Source organism: Micropterus dolomieu, linkage group LG05 (genome assembly GCF_021292245.1).
Source record: "Micropterus dolomieu isolate WLL.071019.BEF.003 ecotype Adirondacks linkage group LG05, ASM2129224v1, whole genome shotgun sequence".
In the NCBI taxonomy this organism is placed as follows: Eukaryota; Metazoa; Chordata; class Actinopteri; order Centrarchiformes; family Centrarchidae; genus Micropterus; species Micropterus dolomieu.
Genome location: NC_060154.1, coordinates 21,413,817 through 21,428,996, shown reverse-complemented (window position 1 = coordinate 21,428,996; position 15,180 = coordinate 21,413,817). Strand labels below are relative to the sequence as shown.

General features: G+C 43.1%; 1 protein-coding gene across 1 annotated transcript in view; it reads left to right on the top strand.

Moving 5' to 3' along the window:
* onecut3a (one cut homeobox 3a) overlaps positions 1 to 8,651 on the top strand; it is a 15,486-nt gene extending 6,835 nt beyond the window's left edge. Inside the window, exon 2 of the mRNA XM_046050159.1 lies at positions 8,359 to 8,651. Coding sequence (XP_045906115.1) covers positions 8,359 to 8,651 — 293 coding nt within the window. The remainder of the gene's footprint in view (positions 1 to 8,358) is intronic.
* Positions 8,652 to 15,180: the final 6,529 nt, after the last annotated feature.

The window sequence follows — 15,180 nt, the reverse complement described above, 5'->3', positions numbered from 1 at the left end:
TTTTTTTTTTTGGGGGGGGGGGGGGGGGGGTTAAGTCGGCGTCCAGCTGCGCTGATGCAGCAGCAGCGTGTCCTGCACACTGGCTGCTTATCTGACGCCCTGGCAGGCTATCAGTTATAAAAGACCCGATAATGGCTTGTTTAATGCGCAGCCTAGAACACAAGGCAAGGACATTGTCCACGCAATTAAAGAAAAGGGGAGGCACGAATCCAATTGAACACTAGTCATTTAATCTCCTATTAGGCGTTTAAAAAGTCGAGAGAAATATATCTGTATGTGGAAGCAGAATATGTCACCTATTTATTGTGTGTGTGTGGGGGGTCATTTTGAATTATGCAATACTTTGGGTCGAAAAAGAAGAAATTAGTAAAATACATATATTTTCCTTACATCAAATAACATTGTCTCTTGCGGTTTTGTTTCACTCGTTGAAGGAAAAATAATATTGTGAAAGCCTATACAAGACAAATGCAGTCTGTGTGTAGTTTCGTTTTGGATTGAATGTTTAATCTGCGCCTGAAACTAAAGCAGAAGGTAAATATTCAGATTCTTTTGTTGACAAACAGCGTCTCGAGCCCACCGGGTGATTTTTTTAATGAGAACCTACAGATGGTTTGTACCGAACCTCCGTAAGTCTTTCTTCAGGGTCGATCAAAACAAAACCGCAAAACGCGCGCACGCGCACACACACACACACACACACAGCTTATCGTACCCACAGATGCAACCCGAAACTCCGGTTGGGCAACCCCACACAGATCAACAAAGGAACAAAACGACTGTGAAATCAATTGATGAATGAATCGATGTCAGTGCATACAGCCTTCATATTACATGTTATTAAATATAACGAACAGGCTGCGGGCTTTTCTACAATTAAATACTTTTAATTTTGTTGCTTTACTGAGCCGATATGAAAACGCTGACTAGTGTTTATTCAGTTAGCTAGATTTCTGAATGTTTAGAAAATCACTGCAAGGTGTGTGTGTGTGTGTGTGTGTGTGTGTGTGTGTGTGTGTGAACATTGTTGACAAAAATAACATCCTACAGATTAACAGACTGCAGTCTTAATACTGTTTTACATTAACAATATGGATTCTAAATTATCTTAAATCTAATTATTATTGACTTTCTTATTTTTCTTATTATCCTTATCATTATAATGATGATTATTATACCACAGAAGATTTTTATTATTATTATTAGTCGGAAATGTTGCACACAGAATTAATTATTAGGATTATTTGGAACTATCCTAAAATAAATAAATAGATTCAGAAGAATTTTACACTTTTAAAATGTATATTATTATGTATTTGATTTGTAAAAATGGCCATAAATGGAGCTTCGTGAAAATGAACCCCCTAAAAAAGAAAAACACATTTTTTTTTAAATTTCAAAACGATAAGCATTGAGGAAAATAGACCATATAAATGCAGTTAGGTCACTGCAATAGAATTATTCCTGTTGACTCTCTCTTCATATGATTGAGTGAGGACTGTATTGAATTAAATCTTAGAAAATTCCCTGCAAACTGAAAACCTGTCCGTCTCCCCGTGAAGAGTAAACAGTATCATCTGACTGCAGATCAGTTTGCTGATTGTCCTGCGACAAAGAAGAAACGAGCAGAGGCGTGTCAGGTGCGACATTTCGACATTTGAAGTACAACATATTTCGATAAATCATGTGATTACAAAATCTGTGCACCTCAACACTATTGGTGTTAAAATAGAAGAAGGCAAACTTTGACCTAATTGACCTCTGGATATCCGGCGAGTCCCGCAAGACTTTGGGCTTGGAGATAATCGTGAAGCATCCTCACAAGAAAAAATATAGTTCAGGTTAACTTTCTTTTCATTTTCGCCCTCACACCTGTTTGTTTTCTTCGTGTTTCACTATAAATGAGCCTCTGGCAGATTTAGGCAGCTTTAAAAGGTGTTTAACTCTATTCAGCAAATAAAAAGAGGTTAAAGGGAGTTTGAGTCCTGGCACCGCGTGAACCCCAGACGTGCGCGTCTCCATCCCCTGCTCACACACACCAAATCCGAAAGACATTTCTTTATATGTTCATTTATTGCAATTAATTGTTTACGAAGTGACTTGCATTTTAAAGCAGTTAAATAGTTTATTTATTTGCTACATTTAAAAGCTGACTAATATTTTTCGTTTTTCTTTTAACATTTCATGTACATTCATGCCACTGCCATCAGAATTTCAATGGGAGCAAAGTAAAGACGCTCCTGAAATTAATTCATAAATGACAGAAAAACACACACATCGGGCCCACACCTGTTGTCTGTGGAAAAAGAAACTGTGGGCCCGCCTGTCTCTACAAAATAAAGCATCATGATCATTATCGCTATCATGCATAACTGGTCAAAGCAATTATGAATGAAATCAATGATAATCGCAGATAAGAGTATAACTATAACAATGGAGCCACTCATACAAATAAGTGGCACACGCAGACCAAGGCTGCTGTTAAGCTGGCAAAAAAAAAAATGCAGGTTAAAATCTAGTCATATGGGTCTTTCAATGGCTCAGCGCATTTAATTATCTAAAACCTCATAAGGAGTGTGATCATCACAGGCAGCAGCCTTTACCGATTATTGATTTTTTAGTACTATGCAATTTCTTAGATTTACCACTGGGTTGCTAATAACACGTTTGTGTGAAAACAAAGCTGGATAAAATTATATTTTATAAGGTCTCAAAATCTCAAAATGCCAGGGAGAACGTGCACTGTTTTTGATTTACATTTAAATCTAAACGTAATGCAGTGCAATGCATGGCAGTGATGCAGCACGTCTAAAAGGTAAAAGTAAAATGTTGCACACAGGCAATCTGAGGCTTGGAGCACTGAGGTGGGATGTGCATGGGCGAAGGTGTAACTGGGTTCAGGGTGAGTGTTATTGAAGTGCGGGAGAAGAAATGCCTCGCGGCTGAGTCGCCGGGAGAAGGCAAACAAACAAATTGTGTCGCTTTATCAGTATATTAACACCAATTCTCACTCATTACATTAAGGGGTATTGAGCTGGAAGTGTTTTGGCTTGGCGAGAGAGAGAGAGAGAGAGAGAGAGAGAGAGAGAGAGAGAGAGAGAGAGAGAGAGAGAGAGAAAGAGAGAGAGCGCTTGGCATTGCCCTGCAGCCGGAATGAAATAAATGCCACAGTATAGAGAGAGGGCCGTGCAGATACACACGCTATCAATCTTTAGGGCAACAGCCCATGCGAAACAGCACAGACATAACTTAATAAATAGACGTTAGCCTGAACATCAAATTGCCCAATCATGCTTCTTACAATCTGGGGAAGAGTGCAAAGCAAACTGGCCCCGCATAGATTATTAGTGAGGACTGGAATGCTTTTTGTAGAGTGCGCGCGCGTGTGTGTGTGTAAACGCGCCGAACCGTAACCGGTAAACATGTTTATTGGTAAATTAATTCAATCAGCGGACATTGACCCTGTGGATTCAAACCGGGGGCAGAGTTTGTAAACCGAAGAGCAGGAATAGGCCTAATTCCAGATGCAGATGTGTGGTCGTGGCTTCAGAATCCACAAGGCCTACAAGCACAATGTCAGGCCGTTTGACTTTCTCATCATGAGCAGGAAGGACAGGGATGATCAATATATGATTAATGTTCAAGATGGATTCACATCTGCAGGGACAAGTGAGGCCCGCAGCTGTGAACACGCGGTAAACACACGTGGAAACAGGTGATGATCATTTACTTCTGCTCCTCTCAGACCCGCTCTGGCTGTGTAAAGTCCGCAAAGAAAGCCGGATCATCGCGCTTCCTTCCTGTGTGTGTCTTCGCGTCTCCACCCCTTCATGAATCTCCTCTCCAGGCCCACTCCCCCTCCCTCCGAGGCATAATTAATTGGAAGAACTGAATTTCACACACGAATTATTCACGAATCTATCGATCAATATTGAACACCCAGGGCCTTTCTCTTAACCTCGCTTGGTTTGTCGTGAAGCAAAGAATATTAATGTCATCAGTGAGAAAGAAATGGGCCTAAGTTATACCGTTTCCACCCGAGCAGCAAGGATAAGTTGAAAAATCACTCATTAAGGAATTTGATAGTTTAAGAGAAAAAGACTGCGTGGCCCCCAAGTCGATTCAGGAGGCCCTTGAATTGCCATTCATAGGGATTAACCGGGCTTCTGCTTTGCATCCATGGGGGAAAATATTACAATAATATTATAGTGAATAAAAATGTTTTTAAAAAGTGAACCAAACACGCAGTAAAACAATGAAACTCGGGATGAACATGCGTGTGTTAATCAGCCTTTATATGTTTGCAAGGAGCATGAGGGATCCATTCAAAGTAGGTCAGCTCCCGTTCACAGCTCCATACAGCCAGTAATAGAAATCTCATTTCTCACTGCCCGTGTAGCAGCAGCAGGGTGTAGCCTACACCTCAGAAAAAAACACTCAACACCAAAACAGGATTTCTGCTCTTGTCCGGTTGCTCTTTGTGCATGAGTTTATGTCCGCCTCTCCACTCGGTGCCTACTGTAGCTCTAAAAGCTGCAATGATCGATTTTTTTTCTTTTCTACGCTGAGCTTGGTTCAGTAATCAGGGCCCCCTTCCTCACCGATCGATCGATATTGATTACTAAATCCAGCGCCTGTAGCAAAGGCAGCGCACTATGGCGCCCCGTGCAGCCGGGCCACGGCGAGAGCGACACCTGCCGACAGAAACGGCACAAAGCAAGCGGTCGATGAGGAGGCAGGACGTGACTCTCTGGTGGAGAAAGAAGCTGGGACTGTCTGAGCTTGCTGTGGAGGCACATTAAGAGAGAAACACTTCTCCCCTGGCTCACTCTGGAGCCAATGTAGTTCTTGTACAAAAACAAAAAAGAAATCTAGATTTGGGATGTTTGGGCATTTAAAGACAGAAATGTGAAAAATGTTATTAAAATACTGACCGGCTGTTTCCCAAACATTTCTCCCACAAACAAATCCGTTCTGTAAATAGACAGATCCAGTTGATTTTACTGCCTGTTAATACACATAGTGGCAGTGAGACTATTCATTAAAAAACATAAAAAATAACAATGTTGCTTATAAAAAGGTCCTGTGATTAATTTTCAATATAAGAGAAAAAACTGTATTTATGTAAAAATCATAAACTTCACATTATAAGGTACGGCCAGTGTGTGTGTGTGTGTGTGTGTGTGTGTGTGTGTGTGTGTGTGTGTGTGTGTGTCTGTGTGTGTGTGATAATTACCTCTACAAGGTCACACATCACAGCAGGAATACTTCAAACTCTGGAGGGAAGTAAAGGTATTCAGGACAACAGGAAGCTGCATGAAATAAATAGAAACTCAATGTGGACATTTTGAGATAGTAATTAAATTAACTGTCTTGCTCCAGCAGGAAAAAACAGAGGAAGTTATTCTAAAATCAAGGTATAATATAAAAAAAATGCTAAATCAGTAACTGTTTACCAATACATATTTGTAGTTAAATATATTTTACATATTAATCATGTAAGTCAAAAGTTGCATAAAAGTAATAAATCTCAAAAATTTGTTAAATAAGTAGTGTTTTCACTTTTTACAATACTCACAGTGAATTCACATTACCCCAGCACTGTTTTAGAGCAGATGTTTAGTGAGGTTGAGGTCTGGGTGACTGTGGAGGGAAAGCAGTGCTTGTCAGCGCTACTCGCTGCTCCTCCTTGGTCTTCAAACAGGTTCCTGGTACAGAGCCTCACTGCACGTATAGGCTCTTTGTCCTGCTGGAAAACCAATTCTCTTCCACACAGGTTAAAGCCAGAGGGGATGGCATGTCTTTGCTGAGTAGAAGTGGTACAGCTTTGGTCGGGGGAGCTGATGCAAGTCGCCAAATAAGAAGAGCATCCTCACATGTGGACAATTTCTAAAATATTTGCTCATGTCCGCTTTGTGATTGCAAGCGTAAAGTTGAGACAAGAACACATTCCCAACCATCTTTTACTAACTAAAGTACGTGTTATCAGCTGATTTTGTTTCTTGGATGCAGATGTCGTTCTGTCTTTGTAGCAATGTCAGCTTAATATGTTGGTTGCTAGTTATAGTCCCTTTAGGTGACCACACCAAGTAAAAGTGTATGTTTTGCTTTGGAATGTCACATTATAGACATTCAATTAAACTGCAGTTTGGTGCTGGGATAAATTTTCACCACTGAGGAGAACAATTTGACCTCAGATGGTTACATTTCTGGTTTAATTTAATCTCTTCTGACACTGGCAGGGTTAACTGACAAACATGATTAAACATTGATCAATGCTAAAACACAATTATGTATGAACGGCCTGCCGACGTTAGTCCCTGGAAACGCTGGATAATTTCTTGCTTGGTATGTTGTTGTAGGATAGTGGCACTCGAAGATATGCAAGTGCTAGTTATGTCGTTGTATTTAGAGCACCGTCGTTAAAGAAAAAGACAAAACACTGAAGCTTTAATTAATGGTAAGTCTTGCTCGTCTTATAGCATCTGACCTACTGAGACTCAACTCACTGTGACAATGTGAATTCCAAATGATAAAACATCCTCCTTCTCCTCCTCATCATCATCACCATCCTGACTACATTTAATCCCTTAATAAATCAAAGCATTATATATGACGATATACATACTGTAAATACAAGCATGCATTTAGACAAATTTGTACGTGGCATATTAGCATGTGTGCATTTGTGTGATGTATATAGCTGCAGTGTTGATGTGAAATATGAATATGATGGATGGGCCCATGTGCAGGTTAGACATCTGTAGTAAACAGATTGGACTGCAATGGCTGATCAATGGGCTCTGTTCCACTGTAATTAGACACACAGCGCCATTGCTTGGCTCCAGCCACTTCAGCATAATCACACCGCCACCCCCCCTACCCTCCCCAAACGCACACATCCCCATGCTCATGCACACACACACACACGTAGGACATAAGAGAAAAAAAAAATTCAGTTCTTAATTGTGTCGAGACACTCACGCACACAGCATGAGAGTGAGACATTACTGAAGGCGAGTATGAAAGTATCAGACAACACTGACGGCAGCAGGTGGAGACCCAGGGAGGGATGGCATCTCTCTCTCTCCAATTTGCTCTTGTTTTCTTGAGACAGTAGGGAAGCTGAGAGGGACACACAGTCCGTTCTGGCAGGATTCGATCCTCAGCCAGCAGGGGAACATGTGGCTGCAGAGGTGGTGCCTTAACCTTCCACACACAACTCCTCCTACATCATCTCTGGGCGCCAATTTCTGCCTTTTTACACTGCACCTGTCTGCTGCTTTTCCACCCGTCTCCTTCAAATACTTTGAGTTACAACACACTTACCCACAATACAACGTTCTATTAACTATTAATTTCTGTGTTCGCTACCTACAACCCCACCATCCCCTCAGACCCCCTCCCAAACGTAAAAGAGTACACTCGGTGTGTTTTCTTTTGAAAATTGCTCTGCGTATGGGAAGGGGCTCATAGCAGCCGGTGCATGCACCTCTCGAGTGTTTGTGTTTGGGGAAGGGGGCGGGGTGGTGGTGGAGTGGGTTATAAATACCCTCTCAGAGCTCAATAGAGTGGGCTCCAGTGGGCTCTGTTTGAAGTAGCAGACTGTAGACCTGCTGGGGGGGATTCTGACCTCAGTCCCTACAGAGAACCCCCCAATTCCTACAGCAAAGTCGGTCAATATCTCTCTTTCTCCTTCACTCGCCGCCCCTCCTTCCTCTTCTCAGCTCCTCTCTTTGGCTCCTATACACACACACACACACACACACACACACACACACACTTTGTCTTACTCTTCCACTTTTTCTGTTCTTTTCTCTGCAACCTTTTCTTTCCCTGCATCTGGCCCTCCTCTATCTCTCATTTCCGCACACACACCCGCACACAAAATGCTTACTTTTGTGCAACAGTCACTCAGTCCCCCATTGCGACTCAAACTGCATTAATATTGAATCAAACAGCAGTGTCTCCAGCTAGCAGGCAACAGCCAGTCCCCCCAACGCCCCCCTCCCCTCCTCGCCCCATCTTTCTCTCACCGCAGGCTGGCTCCCTGTCTGCACTCTGCAGGATGGAAGGAATATTCCCACTGGGAAGGAGGCATGGATTAGCTTTAAATCAACTTTAATATGGCAATAGAGATGGAGCTGTAGAATATCTGCTTGTGTATAAACTAGTTTTTATGTGTTTAAGTATTGGCTAATGATACATTTAGTTACTGTACTTCCCTCCACCTTGTGTCTTTGTGATCTAATCATGAAAATAATTACTTTTGTATATTTACCTTGCTTTGTGTTTCCTTTCCCCTCTTTGCCTCCCACTCTCATCCCCATCCCTCCCACCGCTGCCATCCACACCAAGCCTGCAAGCGCAAAGAACAGGAGCAACACAAGGACCGCAACACGGCGCCCAAGAAACAGCGCCTGGTCTTCACCGACCTGCAGCGGCGCACACTCATCGCCATCTTCAAGGAGAACAAGCGTCCATCCAAGGAAATGCAGATCACCATCTCCCAGCAGCTCGGCCTGGAGCTCAGCACCGTCAGCAACTTCTTTATGAATGCACGTCGCCGCTGCGTGGACCGCTGGCACGACGACCATGGTGCCAGCCCCGGGCAGCCGGGCACATCCGCCACCACCTTCTCCAAGGCCTGAGAGGAGGAGAGGACCTTCAGAGGGCTGAGGAACCAGGCTGGAACAACAGGCAACATGGAAAATTGGATGAGAAACCTGTCTATAACAACCCTACCTGGCCTGGACCCTCTGAATGTGTCCTCTGCTCGAAAAATCCTTTGTGCCATGCAATCATCTTTTTTGTCAGTCAGAATTTCAAGCTCTCACCTGAAACAAGCATAATCTAAAGGTGAATTGTGAAGTCAGGTCCACTCTGCATTACTCACATAAGGACAATCATTGATTCTGTCTTTTTGGAAAGGAAATCATTTTTATGGCATCGGACAAAGTAAAGAGACACCAAAGATATGATGTTTTTGTTGGACGGTACCAGACATATGTCGGCCTCCTTCACCACCCGAGTAGCCACTGATGCGGCTTTTCCTCCCAACTCACCTCCTTTGTGTCTGCCTCTTTTAGTCTCTCTCTCATCCCCTCTACGCCGGCAGACGGAAGCAACAAGGGCGAAAGTACGGCAATAAATCTGACAACAGAACAGCACATAGCCTTATTATCCAAGCCCCATCCTGCACACACAAGGCCGTCATAAAGAAAATAACGCAGCCTATGAAAAAAACAACAAGGCTTTCCGATTCTCCGCCTCTACCTCCCCCCTCCTCCGGTAGTCTCCTTCATTCCTCGGCCAAAGGTATTCCCTGATGGCCAGCCATTTCAGAGAGCAGCTCAGCCTGAATATACGGCAAACTAATGAATTGAAAAATGAATCGATGCAGACAGAGAGAGCGGGGCCTTGACCCCTCCTGAAGGTGAAACTCAAGACGCTCCGCAGTAGATACTCAGGTCTTCCAGGCCCAGGTCTATATTTTTTGCACAGATGTTGGAGGCCTGTAGGGAGACATGTCATTGTTACTCTTAGCCTGAGCCTAGAGTCTGTGTTTCTCTGACTAAAGGGAGAGGCGGGTGAGATGTCTGGACATGCTCTTTGTTCTGCTGGGATCTTTTCCTCTGATCAATAACTGAGAACCAAGCGACAACAACACGCTCGGGCATCCAGCCAACTACATTACAGCTGCATATGAAAAGCAGAATGTAAGAGGAGCACACGGAACCCACTGGAGATGGGGACACAAAGGCCTCATAGCAGCAGCAGCAGCAGCAGCAACAGCACACCTCTCCCTCCCAGGTTCTGCCTGTGCTGGCAGGGCAACAGTGCCCCCTGCTGTCGATAGCAGAGACCTGTATCTAGCAGAGCAATGGGGCTCAGAGTGGAGGAGAGGGAGGGAAGAGCCACTAGATGCTGAGGAGAAGTCATGGCACAACACATTCAGGCCCACACAGCTCTTTGAAGGCGGATCAATAGCTAACCATTATCCTATTGTTGTTCCTCATCCAACCAGCACTGGTGAAGCCGGAGGAGGGGGATGGTTAAACTGAATGCTGAAAACGCAGGGATTTAGCAAAGGCAGGGATTTGTTTAGCCAATCCGAATCTTACAGAAACCGCAAAATACAAGTACAGAAATTACAAAAAGAGGGTATAGAAAAGTACAACAGAGTAAAAAGTAACAGAAAGGCTTACTGAGACAGACACATTTGATAATTTCGGGAGGTTTCATATATTGTCAAATCATTCTTCCATCCTTTCATCCAATCTGTTTGCAAAAAAAGGCTCTCGACAGATGTGATTCAAACCAAATCTCCTGGCTAATTCCCACACAAGGGTTATCAGAAGCTAACCCAAAGCTAACCACCACACCCAGCTGTCAAAATGCTACAATAATTAGTGCCAATGCTTACTGCCTTAATGCGAATCAAAGAATATGGTACTAGGGTTCACACACAGCGACAGTGTGCCCCACTGATGACGGGCGGTGTGTGCCATAGCAACCAACAATCAGCTTTTAACTGAATTAAAATATACTTTTTTAGTAAAAAAATGGAAAAAAAGAATCAGATTTTAAGGCATACAATAACCAAACCTCAAATGACAAGATACCACACATACAGTATGTGTTACAAATAGAAAATGTCTCCAACACATAACTGGACACATTTTGAAGAATAAAACTCTCATTCTATCTTTGGTTCTCTACCTCCTCTGTCCCTCTAACCCCATTGCCCCCTTCTCTTTCTCTCTTCCTCTCTATATTGATGCGGGTATTTAATTAGTACCATAGACACAAAGTTTCTATTTCTTGTTACTATTGTGCTCTGTTGTGCTTAAGTAAGGCACCTTGTTGATAAATCAAAAACAAAAAAGGAAGGACTTTTTAAAAGGAAAAAAAAGAAGGATGCAAGAACCGAGGCCAATGAAGGACATATTTTTTTTTGCGTTCTATGTGAATATAGACTCGGACGAGACATCTACACATGAGAAAGAGAGAAAAAAAAAGAACAACAGGGAGCTGCTGAAGAGAAGAATAAATGACGGACACTCTCTTTTTTGGCATTTCATGTTGGAACTGTGGTACTCTCAGCCCCCTTTAAGCTGAGCCCCACGGATGGGGCAAAATGGAGGGGGACAATACATGACCTCCAAATGTCCTGGCTGATTCAGTGTGTTTTATTGGAGGGTGGGTGGGGGTAAAGCTCGGGACCCAATAGATATCTGTATGGTCTTAAGATGCAACTGTAGCATTTCCAACAATGTAGTCAGATTAGCGGTGCAGATTAGATAAGAGATGGACATTGTAGAGGAGTTGATTGAGAGGTACTGACAAACTTCACGTTGCTGTAAGCAGTGAGTTAACGTCACCAAAGGATGATGAGCTAAAATCGATTTGTAGTATACAGTTCAGTGAGCATAGGTAAATAGCTAGATTCAGCTCTAGGTATTAGGCTGACAAAATGACATTTGTTTGTAGTGAGAACCAATGTGGCTACCTCACTAAGCTGAGTGGTTTGTGAAACCGCCACTAATACCAAAGATACTGCAGCCTACCAGTCCCAAACTGCCTAGGGGGACACACAAACCAAAAAAAAAAAGAACACGAAAAAAGCCCCCCCTCTTTGCCCAGAACCGTTACAGACACACTGACGAAATAACACACACACATGCACATTCGTACTAACAGCGCAGTCAGACTGCATCGTGCCACATAGGAGGAGGTGGCTGCCTTGCAGACAGAGTTGAGTGCCTTTTCCCTTCAACCACGGGTGGGACTGCACTGGACACACACACACACACACACACACACACACACACACACACACACACACACACAGCCAAGCGTGTGCATGCATATAGCTGCACAGCCATTTATAAACATGCACTCACATTCAGACAATGCACCCATAATTGGATGGACAGAAAGGGGGGCCAAAGAGAGGGACACAGACGGGGCTGTGTCAGCATTTTCTCCTATATTGACTTTCCATCTTGATACACTAGAATACAAGCACTTTATCATGTAGAAAGTCTATAAAACATTTTCTATACGCTATTTATTTGAAACAAAATTATATGTTACTCCTTAATCTGTCAGTCTTTGTTACTGTATCTTCTAGTAGCTCACAGCCTTTGTGTTTTGATTTTTTTTTCTCGGCCCGGTGTGCTTAAGACTCTCAGCCACTTTACCTCTCTCGCATCAGAGATATTTTTGTGTACCAGAGAAAGAGAGGGGTAAAATGGCAGAGGCTTTAAGCGCTCAGAGGGCTGCTATTGTAAAACGTTCCCACTAATGTCTCTTTCTCTCTCTCCACTGCGTGCAAGCACAGAGGCTGCACTAGAAAAGTGTGGAAGTCTCACTGACAGTTTATAGACACAAATTCTCTCCTCCCTCCACCTTGTCTGTCCAGTCGACCTCTCCCCCTGGCTAGTGCTAAGACTCGGTAGGCGTGTGTTGACAATTAATTCTGAAATACCTCAAAAACCTTTCATGTAAACTTTATGTAATTTAGACTGAAAATAATAATGCTAATGATAACAATGATTATGAAACTATGATACTATGATAGTTAGTTTTGGAACTTGTGACTTGAAGCTTTATACTGTTAAATTCCTTTTTAATTGTTTGCTCATTTTTCTCGTATGTTCTCTTGTTTGTTTTTGCTACGGCATGTACTTACTGTTTTCATAAAGGAAAAGACATTGTGAATGTTTCTGTGGAGGGTTACATGAGAAAAGAGGAGACAGAAGAGAAGGCTAGAATAGAGAGAGAGAGGTGCGAGAGCTACTCACTTTAGATGTTTAGTTTAAAGCTCTCTCCAAGGTGGGTAGATTTAAAGGAAAACAACAATGAAAAAAAAAAAAAGATATGACTAAAATATAATTTGGGATGAATTCTAAAGCAAAAATCTGATGTTAAACCAAAGGAGGAATAACCTTTTACTCATTGTTAGCTTTCTTCTGCCTTTAAGTTGTCTTTTCTCTGAAAAAAAAAAACAATTTCACAGTTACTTTTGAAGGTTCCTGGGTGTGTTCAAGTGCTCCTGATGTTCTTAGAATATTAAAGACCAGCACCTCCTATTGAAAAGAAGGTGCGCTTTTTTTCTTTTGTGCATGGATATTGTATAACTGTATAGAAACCAACAGGAATGACCTGTGATTTTGTGGGGAGAGGAGGAGGATGGAAAGATTTGGGAGTGGGTGGAGAAGGGGTGGGGGATATTTTGGTTATCAAAACAGAAAAAAATGGGTGGGAGGATTTGGGTTTTAGGCGTTGGAGGGGTTCTTGTTTTTAGAATTTCCGTCACTGTTGGATTCACTGGTTGTGTGCATGTGTTGTTGCAACCCTTCCCCTTTCCCCATGTTTCTTTGATGTATATAAATCCAGACAGTAGGGGGCAGTGTGTGCTGGGGGAGGTCAAACTCCTCTCCTCGCAATCAATAGCATTCAATCTTCATTCCTCAGCTTGTGGTCCTGACTCGGGTCCTGAAATGTGTGTCTTGCTTTTCCAAAGACAGGCTGTTTACTTGGAGTTAATCAGAGGGACACACACAGGCCCGAGCGGCCTTGAATATACCTGTATGTCTGTCTACATGCTTTTCTTCAATCTGTGTATGTGTGTTCATTTGTACCTATGTGAAAGAAAGTGTTTCTTTTTTATGTTCCTTTACAATGGGTTGCAATATTTGTCATGCGAAAATTTAAAACCATTTCTTACTGACTGACTGACCAACCAACCGCAGTACCATCTGGCAACTGATAATCTAACCCGAAATGTCGTCAGCATTTACTGTCAAACAGCATATGTGTGCGTCTTTCCACTGTGGGGATCGACGGTTGCCAATGGGACTGATGTAGACACCCCCAGTCACACTGTGCTCTCCCTCTTCTGTTACCTGTTAATCAATCAGAACCAAGTGTCTTTGTGATGGTAGAAGACAATCAGTTTCAAAACAAGAAAAAAGGTAGAGAGAGGGCAGGCCAGTGGGGAGGAGGAAGGAGGATGGAAGAACAAAAATCAAGGGAAAAGAGGCTCTCTGAATTGTGACGAGCTGTAGTGCCAGACTGCCAAACGACTGCCCCACCACACCTCCACTCTCCAAAACATCCATCTTCCATCAACCATCCATGTTCAACCTCAACATGACTCGGTTACACAACACCCTGAACCAAAACTCATTAGACATTTTAAAGTCATTCCCTCCTCATGCCCTGTCACTTTTCACCCTCCTGTACTCCTAATGCCACAATGTAGTGCACTGCAGGAGTAGAAAACAAGAGCTGTGGTGCAAAGACCATATTTCCCATCACCCGCCACAATTTCCTGCTAATATAATGATGATGTAACCAACCGCGAGGAATAAAAGTGGCTCCGGTTGGTGGCTTTTGCACAGAGAACTATGCAAACACCTGACCCCCCCAATCTTAATCGTTGCTGCTGGGTCAGAGTGTACAACCCTCAAACCCACCCCCCTCCCTTCCCTTGACATTTAGACACTCCCGCTCACACTTTGACCCTCCCGCCCCCTGAGCGGGCAGTGAATTCCCCAGTCACTCAGGGTACAGTAGAGAGTGGCTGAGGAGAGAAGAGCACTACAGCACCCCATGTTTCACCAGACTGATGTCGTACAGCTTTACATGAATGCCCCAAACTGCCATTAACATCAAAATGGAGTCCATGTTGATGTTTGGAAGCGGATCCTCCCCGCTCATGGCTCCTTTGTACTACAATGTTAGACCGTCTTTGTCCCCAGCGCCAAGGAAGGGCCACAATCAATGCAAAGACACTTACATTGTACTTACTTAAGTTTACAAAGTCGTCTGGAGATGGTGGATTATATTGCACTCGGACAGAAAAACCCACAAACAAACACAGGCACACGCTGGAGAGGGTGAGTCTGCCTTTTGAGAGTGTTTGCTGAAACCAAAGATAAAATGAAAAGAAGGTATGACAATCTGGCTACCAAACCTAGAAGACAATGTTCAGCTCTCTGGGCTGCTCTACGGGTCCTGTGATTTACCGGCCATGTGGACATTCCACCTATTGCACTTAAACACACACGCACATACACACACATTATATATATATATATATATACATACACACATACATATACACACACTGGTGTAAACTCCCACACACACCTCCACCCACACAGAAAC